This window comes from Erpetoichthys calabaricus, chromosome 1 (assembly GCF_900747795.2).
Source record: "Erpetoichthys calabaricus chromosome 1, fErpCal1.3, whole genome shotgun sequence".
Lineage (NCBI taxonomy): Eukaryota > Metazoa > Chordata > Cladistia > Polypteriformes > Polypteridae > Erpetoichthys > Erpetoichthys calabaricus.
In genome coordinates this window covers 343470059-343487777 of record NC_041394.2, presented here as the reverse complement: position 1 = coordinate 343487777, position 17719 = coordinate 343470059, and the positions used below count along the sequence as shown (strand labels likewise).

General features: G+C 40.4%; 1 protein-coding gene across 2 annotated transcripts in view; it reads right to left on the bottom strand.

The window, feature by feature from the left end:
* Window positions 1-253: 253 nt before the first annotated feature.
* The window catches only part of LOC114642418 (zinc finger protein OZF-like), a 227469-nt gene continuing 210003 nt past the window's right edge, over window positions 254-17719 (bottom strand). The window contains exons 2-3 of one of the 2 annotated variants that reach the window (XM_028791330.2): window positions 13223-13689; window positions 260-1557 (exon numbers count right to left, since the gene is read on the bottom strand). In XM_028791330.2, coding sequence (XP_028647163.2) covers window positions 602-1557; window positions 13223-13658 — 1392 coding nt within the window. In that variant the 5' untranslated portion in view covers window positions 13659-13689 and the 3' untranslated portion in view covers window positions 260-601. Of the gene's footprint in view, window positions 1558-13222; window positions 13690-17719 lie in introns of both variants that reach the window. The other variant, XM_051926337.1, reaches the window with a different exon arrangement.

Below are 17719 nucleotides of genomic sequence, written 5' to 3'. Positions count from 1 at the left end.
GCACAGGCAGGTGAAGCGACTTCCTCATGGTGACCATCAGTCATAACACATCAAATAGTTTTGATATTCATTCTAAAACAAGCTGTCTTTGACAGGTTACCATTGCTAGTGCACCTCCAGAGGCCTGGTGGATGCTGTAGAGGTAAGTCAGCTCTCCCCAAGCCTTTTGTAATTGTATTTTATTTGACATGTATGTTATTTGGAAATGCTCAAGCATCTAATAAGCAATGTGTTTTTTTTAGTTCATGTATGCAGTTTTTGTATATTAATAAAAAAAAAGCATTCTTTTATTTTGCTGCCACAGCATTTTAATGTAATTTAGCATGGTGTACAACATGGTCAGTTGTATATTCTGGATTTTAATTTTATTGATTTTTGCATTATTAGGTTACATTTGTAATTATTAGTAATTGACTTGATTTATTGTTTAATCGGCATTGGCAAGAAGCTGTGTGTACGATGCCCTGTTCTTTTTTTTTCTTGAAAGGGAATGGAAACAAACTTCTGTTTCTCCTCCATGTTGACTTCTTTCAACAGCAAGTAGGACAGATTCCAGTCAGTTACATGTGCTTACTGTTCAGGCATGAGTGAACCTCATTCTTTACTCAGAACTGTTCAGCTGTACTTCTCTCCTGTTGTGAACTCTGGTGTGTCTCTGAAGATTCCCCAGTACTGTAAACTGTTTACCACATTCATTACAGCAATGCAGCTTCTCTCCAGTGTGAACTCTAGTGTGTATCAGAAGACTGACTTTATGTGAAAACTGTTTACCACATTCATTACAGCAATGCGGTTTCTCTTCAGTGTGAACTCTCATGTGGTTCTTCAGACTGCTCATTTGTGAAAACTGTTTACCACATTCATTACAGCAATGCGGTTTCTCTTCAGTGTGAACTCTCATGTGGTTCTTCAGATTGCTCATTTGTGAAAACTGTTTACCACATTCATTACAGGAATGCGGCTTCTCTCCAGTGTGAACTCTAATGTGTTTCTTCAGATTGCTCATTTGTGAAAACTGTTTACCACATTCATTACAGGAATGCGGCTTCTCTCCAGTGTGAACTCTCATGTGGTTCTTCAGATTGCTCATTTGTGAAAACTGTTTACCACATTCATTACAGCAATGCGGTTTCTCTCTAGTGTGAACTCTCATGTGGTTCTTCAGATTGCTCATTTGTGAAAACTGTTTACCACATTCATTACAGCAATGCAGCTTCTCTCCAGTGTGAACTCTAGTGTGTATCAGAAGACTGACTTTATGTGAAAACTGTTTACCACATTCATTACAGCAATGCGGCTTCTCTCCAGTGTGAACTCTAATGTGGTTCTTCAGATTGCTCATTTGTGAAAACTGTTTACCACATTCATTACAGCAATGCGGCTTCTCTCCAGTGTGAACTCTAATGTGGTTCTTCAGATTGCTCATTTGTGAAAACTGTTTACCACATTCGTTACAGTGATACAGCTTGTCTCCGGTGTGAACTCTAGTGTGGATACGTAGAGCATTCCTGCCAGAGAATTCCTTGCCACATTCCAAGCAGCAGTTATGTTTGTTTCCTGTATAAAGTTAAAAAAAAACAAAAAAAAAATTATTTTCAATCCACTGCCTTATTAGCAACATTAACTCACATTAAATACATACTGGTTGAAATTAGGGACAACATATGATAAGCATAAGTAAATTATAAAACTATAGTTATACATGTTATGATATGTGGCAGCGGCACGGTGGCGCAGTGGGTAGCGCTGCTGCCTCGCAGTTGGGAGACCTGGGGACCCGGGTTCGCTTCCCGGGCCCTCCCTGCGTGGAGTTTGCATGTTCTCCCCGTGTCTGCGTGGGTTTCCTCCGGGCGCTCCGGTTTCCTCCCACGGTCCAAAGACATGCAGGTTAGGTGGATTGGCAATTCTAACTTGGCCCTAGTGTGTGCTTGGTGTGTGGGTGTGTTTGTGTGTGTCCTGCGGTGGGTTGGCACCCTGCCCGGGATTGGTTCCTTCCTTGTGCCCTGTGTTGGCTGGGATTGGCTCCAGCAGACCCCCGTGACCCTGTGTTCGGATTCAGCGGGTTGGAAAATGGATGGATGGATGGATGATATGTGGCCGGCCTTTCATCCCGGCCAATACCCCCACTCCGCCAGGTGGAGTCTTCCCTGCAGCATGGAGGTGCCCTGAATGCCAGCAGGGAATACTGGACAATGTAGTTTTTATCCTCAGCCCTGTTGGATACCTTGGGGCCCGATAGAGGATGCTGCAGGGAGGCCAAGAGACTATTTGCCCTACGCCCAGGAAGCACGTCAGAGTCACGTGGACAAGGGGAATGATGTGCTTCCGGGGTGAAGAAAAGAAGGATTTTTATCTGACCCGGAAGTGTTCCAGGTCACATGGACAGAGAGTGTGAAACGCTTCCGGGTCAAGGACTATAAAAGAGACTTAGAAACTCAAGAGCATTGAGCTGAGCTGGGTTGAAGGGTGGCAATGCGTCTGGCAGTGGAGGATTGTTTGTTTGATTTATTGTATGGTTTATGAGTATAGTGGAGTGTAGGTGCTTTGTTCACTTTAATATTGTCCAAATAAATAATTATTGGACTTTTACCTGGTGTCTAGCATATTGTCCGAGGGTTCAAGAGGACGACAGCGCCCTCAATCTGTCACAATGTAAAGACACTTTATTTGTTAATTTTACATTCTCTATTCCAACTACTCACTAGGGCTGCATGTATAAAACTTCATTTTGCTTGGAAACGTGTGAAAGCCATTTCTTATGCAAAAGTCAGGATTTATAAAACCAGAACTTGCCGTGGAAATTGGTTTAATGTTACGGCAGGTTTTGAGCATTCATAACACCCATGCAGACTTTTTGATGTTGGCATTTTAGCAACACCAGGTGGCAAAATGATGAAATAAACAGAAAATCTCATTTCATCTCACATTTCTCATTCTGAAGTTTGGCAGGCTACACAAGGAGTGAGTTCTCAGGGATCACAATAATTTTTTGGCAGAGGATGGTCACTGAATTATAAGCCGATTTAGACTTCCCACAGTTGTCCTCTTTGAACTGTGTGCACAACTGAAGCCTTCATTACAGAGACCATCACGCAGAAATCACACAATCCCATGTTCTGTCACAGGTTATAACAGCTGTTTGTTATTTGGCAATATGTGGTTTCAGTGTGAACTGGGTGAGTGGTGAGGGATCTTGCAGTCACCCGGAGCCACATCATGTCATCTGTATGAGATGGTATACTAAAGATGGTTCAGAGTTACATGCAGTATCGTTTCCATCAGGGTGTGCCAGTCGTGATCAAAACGCAATCAGCAGCAACTTCTTCTGTCCTCAGCCGTGGTGGCCTTACTTGGCCTACAAGTCCCTTTGTGATTACTGAGCTCATCCTTGTGTTCTTTCTTCTTATTGATATTCCAGACAGTTGAATTAGGTAATTCTAAAGTTTTACTGATGTCTCTAATGATTGTATTATTGCTTTTCGGGCTCATAATGGCTTCTTTGACTTCCAGTAGCACAGCTCTTATCCTCATGTTGACCAAATGGCAACTACAGAGTCCAAAGGTAGTCTGAAGGTAGTAGCAAGTCAAAGTGTCTTATCCCTGTAGGACTAAAGCAATGAAACTCACCCTCGGAATCACAAATGTCCATCGTGCCAGTTGCCCCAAACATTATGGTGCCCTGAAATGTGGGGGACATGTAGAAAAAGTGTTGTTATTTTTACAATGTGTGACCAAAGTGTATACAGATACACTTAAATGAAAGTCTGTAATGTTCACTTTAATCACATTGGAATTGTTTGATTTGTAATTTTAAACTGTGGAGCAGAGGGGTAAACAAAATAATTTTTTTTCTTTGTCTCAAACATTATGGAGGGTCCTAAAACAGAATGACAGGTCAAACATGAAAAAAATTCACCTTTAATAATCAGAATGCACCCTGACATTTATCCACAATTAGAGTAAAACCAGTTGACACCAAAACAAACAACAAAATAGCTTCTTTAAATTACCAAATCACTAAAGAGCAATTGGATTGAATTGAAAACCCACGGTCAGTGAAGCTGTTGGTGTTTCTGCCCTAAAGGGGAGTGGCAGGTGACACCAGGACTGGTCAGCTTTGTGACACGCCAGTGACATTTGTACTCAACATTATAATGTTAACGGGTATGTACTGTCTGAATGTTAAATAAACAAAAATTTGCTAGATTTTACTGTCTATTTGATCAAATGTGTGTTCATGTATGTAATTATTGTCTCTGTTATGGTATCATAGCTGGAAACGTCAAGCACTCCAAGCCTGCACTTAGTGACAAGTGCAATAATAAAAGAAATACACCTGAACTAAACAGAAGTGCTGCACAAATCAATCAGCCTTCAATCAAAATTGGCCATCTTTTGGTTGTTGTTGTGAAATCGGGTTACAGTTGGCGGATTGGTCTGCTGATTTTGTGACACAGAATATGTTAATCTGATGGCATATGCAGTACTGACAGAGAGCATGAAGTGGAAACTGGAGAAGAAAACAACTTCTGAATAACTTTTGAATAATAATAATGTTTCTGAAGTATCTTAACATTATCTGAAAAGTGATGGGAATGATAGTTTAAAATGAAAGAGGTTAGTTGTGTAATAATCTAATCAGACCCTTGTAGGTACAGCACTCAGCTGAGCTCACTAACTTCAATAATGCAGTGAAAACAGGAAAACCGCTAAGGAATCAAATTTGTTTCAGACATCAGTAACGTCGCTGTTTGACAAGAACCAGGAATATGATCAGGACAGGAAACATTCAAAGAGTATTCGTAAAAAATAATTGGAATTTATCATTTTAGATACCCAACCATTTTCTATAGTGAAAAGTTTAGGGTTCCATCATTTAACTCATCACTTGGATGCACGATATACTCTGCCAGGCAGATTGTCCTTTCATTCCCAAGATGAACACTTTCATGACATCTCACATACAGTGGTAGGCAAAAGTTTGGGGACTTCTGATCAAAGTATCTGTTACTGTGACTAGTTAAGTCAATAGAAGACAAATCGATCGCCAAAAGCAATAAAGCATTTTAAGCAACATTTGTGTATTATTATTGTTTTTAGAGTGATAAAAGGAAGGAGCACTCCACCAATGTATGGGCACCCTAGGCTTGGTAAAACTGCACAAGCAACACAAAGTACTTATCTCACTGCTCCACTGCTTGTTAAGTAAATTAACAAAGGCAAAGAGAATTAAATCAAAATTATATACAGCAACTTTAGATAGAAAAAAAATGTCATATAGAACAAAATTGCTTTATTTTCACATATTCTTCAAGGATAAACTAACCATTAGACAAACATCTCTCAATACATTAAAAAAACAAAATGTCTGGCATCCATGCCTGAGTGTAACATCCAACGAATAGAGGCAACAAGACACACAAAGAAAGACAGATGTAAGGCTGAGTGCACAGAGAGTCCTAAAAAAACAATGTGATCAAAACACACAAAGTTAACATTTTACCATTATGCACATTTTACTAAACTGACATTTCACTGTGCTAGTATTTTAAAACATGAAATTAGAAGAAGAGATAAGAGACTGTGAAATTGTGTATGAAACTAATTTGTAGCATCATTTTCTTCAAACTATAGAAGATACTGTCTTGTTAATCACAAATAAGCACAATTTAAATCACAATCAAAATACTGGTCACCAATGTCACAATTACACTTTATAGTCCTGGTCAGCAGCACAAATCTCCAAACATCATACAAAGGTAATTGAGGCACATAGACCACCTGCCATACCAGGCCTAGGAGTGTTTATGTCATTGCACCAGATACTCCATGACTGTGTAGGTCAAAGTGGGCATTGATCATTTTGTGAGGATTTCTATTGGCACACATGGCCTGTTAAGACAGCAGATTTAACACGGATGCAGAAAGCCAGCTTCCTTTAAGTGTAGCTGCACTCATCTCTTCTGTCTCTTTTGGGGCCTGAAGGCTGAGTAGCCAAAAAGCAGACAATGTTTTCTCTTTGTGAGCTCAAAGCTGACAATTTGCTCTCTTTGGAGTGAGAAACCATCAACACTCTGCGGAGAAAACAGTTCACAAACTCTCTTTGACCTGGAAGCTCCTCTCTATAGAGCCTTGGACCAGGACGCCCTGAACTGCCTCTAAGGGCCACTCTTCTCAAACTCTGTTCAAGTGACTGAGCACAGTCTGAGAAGAACAAAAAGAAGCCATTACTTCAAGAAGGGAACTTTAGCACCTACACTCGTGCCAGAAAGGTGCAGAAGGTACAGCAAAGTGCCTAACAGTGAGATGAGAAAGACAGCATCACAGCACACTGTGAACAAAGGAACACACAGCAAAGACAAAGAGTGAACTCCAAAGAGAGAAACATCCTCCACTTGAACCAGGAACTACAACAGCAACAACTTCAAATAACATCTGAAATCCTCCTTAAAGTGCTGCTATCACTTCGACAGAAGCCACTCAGAGTCGATCGGGCTTGGGAGGTTCGTCCAAAAATACGGCCATACAAAAAGAATAAATAAATATAGTGTTCAAAATGCCAGGCATATACATCATTTTGAATACATTAAATATTCGGGAATGATTTTATATATTCCGATACTGACTTTATATATTCAGAAAATCATTGTAATTGGCAATATTATATTATATATATATATATATATATATATATATATATATATATATATATATATATATATATATATATATATATATATATATATATATATACATACAGTGGAACCTCGAGATACGATCACCTCTGTATACGAGAAATTCAAAATACGAGGAAAGTATGAGCGAAAAATTCAGATCTAAATGCGAGCATTGGCTCGCGTAACGAGCCACGAGCCAGGCTGTGGGTATAGCTTGCGGCTTAACGAGGGGGCGTGGTAGCAGTTGCGAGCCGTGATCTGCGGTGTCTGCGTTTCTCACTTAAGTGCACAGGTGGGAAACTGCCCACATCCATGATTGTTCCTGTGGCTGATGGGCTGCAGCTGCCATGTCCTCCCCGCATATATAGAGAAGCGCGAGCCGGTTAAGGGGGAGAAGAAGTAAAAGGAGAGAGAGAGAGAGAGAGAGGAGAGAGAGAGAGAGAGAGAGAGAGAGAGTGAGTGAGTGAGTGTGAGAGTGTGTGTGAGTGCAGGCTCGCGTGTAGCTGAACAGGCGAGCCAAACAGCTGAAGCAGGGCGGTGTAGAGAAGGTCAGCTGCATTAAGAGTGTCTCGCCTGTTGCAGAGCCCACAGGTGAGACGCTAACAGAGAAGAAGCACCGGGGATTGTCATCTGTTTTTTAAAGACTGCATCCTTTTGACGTTTTAACCTCGTGTTAAAGGATTGTTATTCGTGTGTATTTTAAACCTCCACTTCACAACTGTTTTAAGGATTATTTATTTAAAGATTTATTGAATGCTCTACTGCACTTTGGACACCTGTTTTGATTCTTTTAATAATCAGTTATATTATTTACCAGTGTTATTTATTAAAGGTAGACTACAGTATATATAATTTATCAGTGTTATTTGTTAGGAAAATTGATTTTTATGTTAATATATTTGGGGTGCAGAACGGATTAACTGGATTTCCATTTTTTTCAATGGGGAAGTTTGTTCTAGATACGAGAAATTCGCTATACAAGCTCAGTGCTGGAACGAATTAAACTCGTATCTAGAGGTTCCACTGTATGTGTATATATATATATATATATATATATATATATATATATATATATATATATATATATATATATATATATATATGGTTGAAATAGTTTTACTGTCAAATAATGCAAAGAGTACGCGACACATGTTTTGCCCTAATTCTGGGCTCATCAGGCGTACACACTCACTGCACCCCCTCTCGGGAATCGAGCCTTGGACGTCAGCACTAGAGGCGAAGCCTTTAATGTTGCACTACGGCGTGTGGTTCGTTCATTGGACAGCATGTAGATCGGGGTTATTACATTCATGGCATTTGTAGTCTGAATCACAATCTGATTGTATGGGTGGTTACCTACCAGGTAACGTTTGTGGTTGGTCAGCAAGTCGGCTAACATCCGCCACGGTGCCCTCTTTCAGTTGCGAGCAGCAGATCATAGAATGGTTGAAATAGTTTACTGTCAAATAATGCAGAGTATGCAACACGTGTTTCGCCCTAATTCTGGGCTCATCAGGCATACACACACTCTCTCTCTCTATATGATATATATATATATATATATATATATATATATATATATATATATATATATATATATATATATATATATATAATTTTTTTTTTTTTTTTAAATAAGCAGCAGAGAGAAAAAGGTTTGGGGATGGCCACTCTGCATACTGTAAAAAAAAAATCAGCAAATTAAACGAAACAAATTTTTACAGATGCGGAGTTCACAACTGAACTGACTAAATGGATATACAGTGGTGTGAAAAACTATTTGCCCCCTTCCTGATTTCTTATTCTTTTGCATGTTTGTCACACAAAATGTTTCTGATCATCAAACACATTTAACCATTAGTCAAATATAACACAAGTAAACACAAAATGCAGTTTTTAAATGATGGTGTTTATTATTTAGGGAGAAAAAAAATCCAAACCTACATGGCCCTGTGTGAAAAAGTAATTGCCCCCTTGTTAAAAAATAACCTAACTGTGGTGTATCACACCTGAGTTCAATTTCCGTAGCCACCCCCAGGCCTGATTACTGCCACACCTGTTTCAATCAAGAAATCACTTAAATAGGAGCTGCCTGACACAGAGAAGTAGACCAAAAGCACCTCAAAAGCTAGACATCATGCCAAGATCCAAAGAAATTCAGGAACAAATGAAAACAGAAGTAATTGAGATCTATCAGTCTGGTAAAGGTTATAAAGCCATTTCTAAAGCTTTGGGACTCCAGCGAACCACAGTGAGAGCCATTATCCACAAATGGCAAAAACATGGAACAGTGGTGAACCTTCCCAGGAGTGGCCGGCCGACCAAAATTACCCCAAGAGCGCAGAGACGACTCATCCGAGAGGTCACAAAAGACCCCAGGACAACGTCTAAAGAACTGCAGGCCTCACTTGCCTCAATTAAGGTCAGTGTTCACGACTCCACCATAAGAAAGAGACTGGGCAAAAACGGCCTGCATGGCAGATTTCCAAGACGCAAACCACTGTTAAGCAAAAAGAACATTAGGGCTCGTCTCAATTTTGCTAAGAAACATCTCAATGATTGCCAAGACTTTTGGGAAAATACCTTGTGGACTGATGAGACAAAAGTTGAACTTTTTGGAAGGCAAATGTCCCGTTACATCTGGCGTAAAAGGAACACAGCATTTCAGAAAAAGAACATCATACCAACAGTAAAATATGGTTGTGGTAGTGTGATGGTCTGGGGTTGTTTTGCTGCTTCAGGACCTGGAAGGCTTGCTGTGATAGATGGAACCATGAATTCTACTGTCTACCAAAAAATCCTGAAGGAGAATGTCCGGCCATCTGTTCGTCAACTCAAGCTGAAGCGATCTTGGGTGCTGCAGCAGGACAATGACCCAAAACACACCAGCAAATCCACCTCTGAATGGCTGAAGAAAAACAAAATGAAGACTTTGGAGTGGCCTAGTTAAAGTCCTGACCTGAATCCAATTGAGATGCTATGGCATGACCTTAAAAAGGTGGTTCATGCTAGAAAACCCTCAAATAAAGCTGAATTACAACAATTTTGCAAAGATGAGTGGGCCAAAATTCCTCCAGAGCGCTGTAATAGACTCATTGCAAGTTATCGCAAACACTTGATTGCAGTTATTGCTGCTAAGGGTGGCCCAACCAGTTATTAGGTTCAGGGGGCAATTACTTTTTCACACAGGGCCATGCAGGTTTGGATTTTTTTTTCTCCCTAAATAATAAAAACCACCATTTACAAACTGCATTTTGTGTTTACTTGTGTTATATTTGACTAATGGTTAAATGTGTTTGATGATCAGAAACATTGTGTGACAAACATGCAAAAGAATAAGAAATCAGGAAGGGGGCAAATAGTTTTTCACACCACTGTATACTAGTCTTAAATATGGTGGAACAAAGGAAAAGGTGGAGTCGGGGTACCAGGAACAGGAAGTGATGTGGCAGTAAGATGGATTCTAAGTACCAGAAATGACATCATCAGAGGTTGCCAGAAGTGACATCAATAGTGCGTGGACTGGTGGTGATGTCATTGAAAGGCAGGATCTTTGGCTGAACTGCACAGGAACAAGAGGAGAATGGATCAGGTGAGATCCAACCCAGTCTGGCTGACAAATTACACTATATGAACCTGTGACTGTCCCCCATGCGCATGTGTGTGACAATATATATTGTGGTGCCCGGCGGGAGTTCATGCCCGGCCGGGACGCCCAGGAGGAGTGGAGGAGGGCTTGTGCCTCCTCCAGGACACAAGGGGGCGTCCTCCCTGGTGGCTTTGGGGACCATGGGTACGGAGCTTGGAAGCTCAACCCTGTAGGGGCCCGTGGTCACCACCAGGGGTCGCCCCAATGCCTCGGGAGTGTTGGACCTCAGTACTTCCGCCACACCGGGAAGTGCTGGGGGGAAGAGATGCGGAGACACCCGATGGACTTCCGGTTTCACCGCTGGGGCTTCCGCCACACAGGGGTGTGGCTACAGGCCCTCAGGATGCAGCTGGAGCCCATCCGGGGTGAATAAAAGGGGCCGCCTCCCTCCAGTCAGGAGCGAGAGTCGGGTGGAAGAGGACGAAGCTTGGTGGAGAGGAGTGGAGGCGGACCAAAGACTGAGAAAGGCATTGTGCGTGTGGCCAGGACTTAAGGGGTGATTGGTGCTGCAGCACTGGGTATGCACTGTATATAGTATAAATAAACACGTGTGTGGTAAAACCATCATGTCTGCCTGTCTGTGTCCGGGCTGTTCCCCACAATATTATATATATATATATATATATATACACACACACACATACTTGAGGATAAATAGCATCTGGTCCTGGTGATTTGTTTGATTTCAGCCTATTTAATCTCAGCAGCATTTCTCTCTCTGCAATTTCCAAATCCCTCAGTACCTCCTTAGTAGTCCCTGTTACGACTGAGAGGTTATCCACTTTTTCACATGTGAAATCTTTAGAAAATTGGAAGTTTACAGCATTTGGTATTTCAATGTCTGTGTATTATAAGTCCCCTTTATTGTTTGTGACGCACTTCACCTTCTCAACTGTTCTTTTACTATTAAAATGCTGAATGAATGTTAGCTCATCTTTGCCTAATCTGCAATATTTCTCTGAAACTGTCTTTTAGAGACCCTAATACCTTTCTTAATGGTTGCTCTCAAATGCCATTAGCATTGGGGTTATTCATCTTATATGACTTATTCAGTTGTTCTTTTTTCTTTGTAGCTTCTTTTTTATCTCCTTATTTACCCACTGCAGAGTTTTTATAAATTCCTTTGAATCCATCCTGGATGATATGTGAACGTTTAACTTCTTTCTACTGACAAATCACAGTTACTATCAATTGTCTGTTGCTAAGACACTGACTTGCTGGTTACTGCATAAGCTTTCTCCGTCCTCTGTCCCACAAACCCAAAGTTTTGAGTAACACTCGACTATCATTGTTCTTGTGTGGATTACAAAAAAAAAGCACAACCACCCTTGTAAATATGAACAACAAACTATAAAAACTCCCTCACAGCAGCTACCAAAACAAAGTTTTTAGGAGCAAAACCCGTATGTAATTGACTCTCACACAGAAGTAGCATAGAACACCCAGCCCTTTTCACTTTATAATACAAGAATGATGTCAGTATGTCAGCCTACGTTGTTTCTCCAATCCAGTCCTTCAATGTGTAATCCAAAGCTTCGATGTTTCATCCAGATACTCTTAAAGGATGTCACAAGAGCTTAAGAAGAACTAAAGAGCTGTATAAAGCTGGAAAAAGTGAAAAAAAAAAAAAAAAACTTTTTGGAAACCCTGGGTGTCCATCAATCCATAGGAAGCAAAACGGTCTGCAAAAAATGGAAGAGATTCAGTACTGTCATCCTGCAAAGATCACGGCATCAAAGCAGAGGTGAAAAGGAACCCAGAGAGACAGAGAAAAACATCTGCAGAAACCTCTGGGGTTTGACAAGGTCTCTGTCCATGTGAAGGAAAACATAAGAATGATGTTTATAGAAGGACAACACCAAGGATATCAGTGTGATCTAATAAAAGCATCACTGCATATCTCAAAACTTGTAAAAGATCACCTTGATGTTCCAGAAAAGACAATGCTCTGTGAATGAATGAGACAGAACTTGAACTCTTTGGTCAAAACACGTGACACCATGGTTGGAGGTAAGAGAGAACGGCATATTGATACTAAAACCTCAAAAGAGGTGAAAAGAGCATCATCATTTGGGCTGCTTTGCTTATTCAGGGCCTGGAAAGCTTGACATGATCAAGGGAACACTGAATTCAAAATATTATTAAGAACTATAACAAAACATATCAGAGTAGTAGAAGGTTAACAAAAGCCGAGTGATGACAGAGGACAATTAGGAAAAACACAGGAATTAATCAAACAGAGAAAGGCTTAAACAGTAGGAAATTGGTGTTCTGGAATGGCCAATAAGAGATGAGATGCTGTGGCCTGACCTAAAGAGAACTGATCAGAAAAGAGCCCTCAGGAATAGAAACAACTGGAAAGTTTTGGAAAGAAGGAACGGTTAAAATTCAAGGGTGATCTGCAGCTACACAAAAAAGTTTGGTGGAAGTCATTACTGCTAAAGAAGGGTCAACCAGTTGGTAAAGAAAGGAGGGTCATGGAGTAGACTATGAATGTTTAATGATGTGTTCAGGACTGACAAGAAGTTGTCCAATTGTTTGTGTGTTATTAGTTCAGGACAACTGTGGTTGCCTTTAATTAGAGCATAGCTGAATACAAAATCACATTGTTAAGAGGAATAAATGCAGATATCCTGGGAATTCCAAAGGGATCACAACCTCTTTTTTGCAGTTGCACTTTTGTATAGCACTCTTTATGCAAAAGTCCTAAACATGTCTTTGGTAAATTCACTACAATGGAATTATAGCAAATTGCTAAGCCTTACATTACAAAATCCCAAACTACATTTAAAACACTCCATTTCTACATTTCCTATAATAACTGCAAGACCCAACGTTTCAGGCCAATAAACCCCAACCCTAAAACTTTATATTCACATTTTTATTTTACACTTACTTTTCCCAGACTTCTTTGTAGGTGGTGGCTGATATTCCTGAGTTCTATCAGATGTAGTCTCCTCGGTCCTCTTTGTGTCAAACTCTAATGATTCAGACTTCACATTGATAGAAGGCTCTGGAGATGAACAGTGTGTGCTTTGAGAAGAGTCTAATCCTGTCACCACTCCATCTTCACACCTATCATGAAGAACGCCTTCCTCAACACTTCTTAAATTTGTATGGTTATGCATCTCGATACTGACTGACTTCTCCTCAGCCTCTTCTTTAATACCCACTGACTGAAGTTCACGTTCCTCCTGCTTGATGCTCAGACTTTCCTTTTTAGGGTAGATGAACTCCCACTCACAGTCCTCCTCCTCCTCCTTAATATTTACATTTATATCCATGATATTTGTGTCCACATCACAGGTCTCCTGTTTCACATCCATTGACATGTTACAGTAAACAGCAGCTTTTTCTTTTTCTCTGTAGAAAGAATGGGAATTAACTTCATTAAAACTGCAACACTTAGCTCTAAAGACAACTGAATGCCATTTTACAACACCCTCTCATTTAAGGTTTATGTAAAATTAGACTTTTTGTAGCATAATGCTAGAAACTCATTACCCTTCATTTCAAATTATCAGATGTGAAACAATCTTGAAGGTCCAACAGGCTGAAACAAGAAGACCATCATACACGCCTGTTGATCAGCAGTATTCACTATTTGAATTAAACATGCAGTGCTGTTGGTGTCCCTGAATTGTATCATCAGTTATATTAATGAAGGTTAATTCAAGTAAGTTCACGGAACTGTGTTAAGAAACAGAAACGTCAGGAGGGAGAAGATGAAACAGGAACTTAACTTTGCTGAAAGGTACAGGCTGCAACAGGAGAAGACAAGCAAGTGAAGAAGGGGTTTGCTAGCTTAGGTGGACAGGTGTGACTGATGGTGCATAACTTTTGTCAGAAGTTTTGACAAACCTTTTCAATTCATTAATAGCCACCAGTCCCCTCTATTATGCACCGAGTCAATTATAAGTTTTGATTGTGTACCAGATTTATTAAAACTAAAAGTTTTAAAGTGTATTGTTCTGTTTGACTGTGACCATCCCTTCTGCATTAATAAATAGCTGATTGACCTGACTTAAGCTCCTTAACTGCACCGCCATAAATAGGGATGGATGTGGGCCACGTTAAAAGGAAAAAATGCTTTAACTATATAAGAAAGGGCAGAGTGGGCTCTTTTTGCTAAGGGGACTCCGTTCTTTTAATGTGGGAAGTGACATCCTTCATATCTTCTACAACTCTGTGATTGTCTACACTGTGGTGTGCTGAGCTGTGTACATCACTTCAACAGAGGCCGACCGAATGAGCAGGCTAATTGAAAGGGCAGACTCAGTTATGGGACACACCCTGGACCCCCTGGGGTTCGTAGCTAAGGAGAGAATTAAAACCAAACAAAGTGTCATTATGAACAGTGCTGCACATCCTCTCTCTGACACACTACAATGGAGTACTTTCAGCCAACATATTATTCAGCATAAGTGAGTCAAAGAAACACTACGGGGGCTCCTTAATACCAACAGCAATACGTCTGAATGATGCCTCACCCTGACCGGGGCAGCAAAGTTAGAACTTTTTTCTTTTTAATGTTCTTGCTTCATAGCCATTCTGGCGTGTGTTCGGGCCAAAGTGTGTGTGTATGTTTATTTACTTATTTATCTACCTTTTTATTTTTTAAAGAACTTCTGTAAAAAGCTCCTTGTTTAAATTGGTGCTCCTGTTTTTAATTTTTTAGGGTACAACTTCAGATGAGTGAGTTTGTTATAACATGTATGTTACTTGAGCTACTTAGTGAGGGAGGTTGTGCTGGTGTGCTTAATAATAAGAGAGTTCGGTCAAAGGTGGACACTCAGGTGAAATCAACGAGTGGAGGTGAGACTCCTGCTGGTATTTCATAAGAGGACAGCATTTAGTGAGGTGATTACTGTGCTATGAGAAAGACGCCCACAGCGTGGATTGACTGATGGGGCAAGAGAGGTAAACATTTGGGCTGGTTGTGGTTTTTAAACTGATTTTATTATCTCAGTTTTAGTTTGTTTAGGATATAGATCTTGCTCATTGAGATCAAAAGCTGGTGCTGTGATCTTCTCCTTGAACAATGAAGAGGTAAATCTTAGCTGTACTCAAGAATTTATCCACAAGATTGATATCAGTGGCTGTTGTTGGCCTCTGTTTCCTCAGACTGTAATTATTTATCAACTTAATGTATTTACCAGCTTTCTGACCATCAGTTGAAGGTGGCATTTGGAGTTGCAAATCAATTTGCACCACTTTCTCTTTGTCACATGAGCTTCTGTTTGGAAGTGAAGGTTTTCAGGTTGTTGACCTGTTAGGTTTGGAAGACTTTACAATCCTGGAGTGCCATTTGTTTCAGCAGGATAGTAAATAAACATAAACCACCATTACACAAATACAAGAAAATAAGAAAAGACGGATCTGCTAATGACCAGCGTTAGCACAAGTACACACCTTCAAGATTAGGTTAAAGATTAATAATTATGTTTAACAGTGCAATTTTTTTAACAATGTAGTATTATTAAATCTGTTGCTCTTTACACTTAAATCTGCAGTCTGCACATTTTTCTTTGCTTTACCATTTTAATTTCACACCACAATTTTTTTTTGCAGTTATAATGACAAATATATATACTTCATTTATTTTCTGTAGTTTTGACATTGAGTTTGATTCACTACTGTAATGGAGACTGAGGTTTCCCATAACTAATCAGATATGCACTTTACTGGATGGATACCAGCCTGCATTTAACTGAGCTGTTCGACTCGAACGTCAAGTAGTGGGGGTCCTGCCTCACTGAACACTCCTTATAATAATGCTGATGGGCAACCTTTGCCAGTTATTAACGTCTACAGGAAAGATAATAGAGAAATAACTGTGAGGAACAACACTTATCTCCCACTCTATACATTTGTATTTGTTCTCATCTCGTATTCTGTCAGCCACAGTCATGGACTCAAGATTTGCTCAGTTTGTTTTTCTCTTTTACTGATCAGAAGTGTAAAGCCTGACTGACTCCTGACTGCTCTTTCAAGAGCCTGCTGGTTACCTACTCCTCGATCGTCTTTTTAACAGGACGACTGGACTGAAGGGAGAAAGAAAATTTTAAATCCATTCCCAGGGATTTAAAATGTTGAACTTGTGGTACTTTATATACCACACACCCTAATCATACAAGCTTTACAGTCTCTAGATGATTATGTGATCTACACACTACAGACTGATGCTGCCTTGTCTTGAATCTATACTAATTAATAAAAGGCAAAGCCCTCACTGACTGACTGACTGACTGACTCATCACTAATTCTGCAACTTCCTGTGTAGGTGGAAGGCTGAAATTTGGCAGGCTGATTCCTTACAGCTTACTTACAAAAGTTAGGCAGGTTTCATTTAGAAATTCAACGCATAATGGTCATAACTGGAACCTCTTTTTTCACAATATACTGTAATGGACGGCAGCTCGATGGCCGTGGGAGGAGGAGTTGAGTGTCACGTCATCACGCCTCCCACGTAATCACGTGAAAAGACTGTGAACGCAGTAGGGACAAATGAAGGAGGAGCCGCAAACAGCGAAGAACAAAAAATTCATTAAACAATTGAGAAGGGAGCGAAACAATAAGAAGCGAGTGAGTGAAGCATACAAGCATGTTCATAAGGGAAACAAAGCACGGTGTAAAACGTAAGTTTAAATTAAGGTTATAGAAACGCTCCCGCTGCGGATTGCAATAACATATTCGCGAGATAAAAATTTAATGAGAAGACATGAGGTATAAACGAACCACACGCCGTAGCGCAACGTTAGGGGCAACAGTTTCAACCATTCTATGATCTGCTTCTCGCAACTGAAAGACGGCACATGGCGGATGTTAGCCGACTTGCTGACCGCAACGTTAGGGGCTTCAACTCTGGCGCCGACGATAGAGATTCGATTCCCGAGAGGGGATGCAGTGAGAGTGTGTATGCCTGATGAGCCCAGAATTAGGGAGAAACACGTGTCGCATACTCTTTGCATTATTTGAAAGTAAACTATTAAAACCATTCTATGATCAGCTTCTGGGAACAGAAAGAGGGCACGTGGCGGATGTAAGTCGACTTCCTGACCAACCACAAGCGTAACCTGGCAGGAAACCATCCATACAGTCAGATTGTGATTCAGAAAACGAATGCCATGAATGTAATTACCACGATCTACATACTGTCAAATAAACGAAACACACGCCGTACCGCGACAGCTGTGAAAAGCGAGGTTCACAAAAAAACAGATCCTTAACAAATTATTATTGGTATATTTTTGATCCATTTAAAAAGGTTTTATTTTCTTCTTAAAAAATTAAAAGCAGTACTTCGCCGCAACGAAGCGCGAGAATTTGGCTATATATATCTGCTTCTGGGCGGCACGGTGGCGCAGTGGGTAGCGCTGCTGCCTCGCAGTTG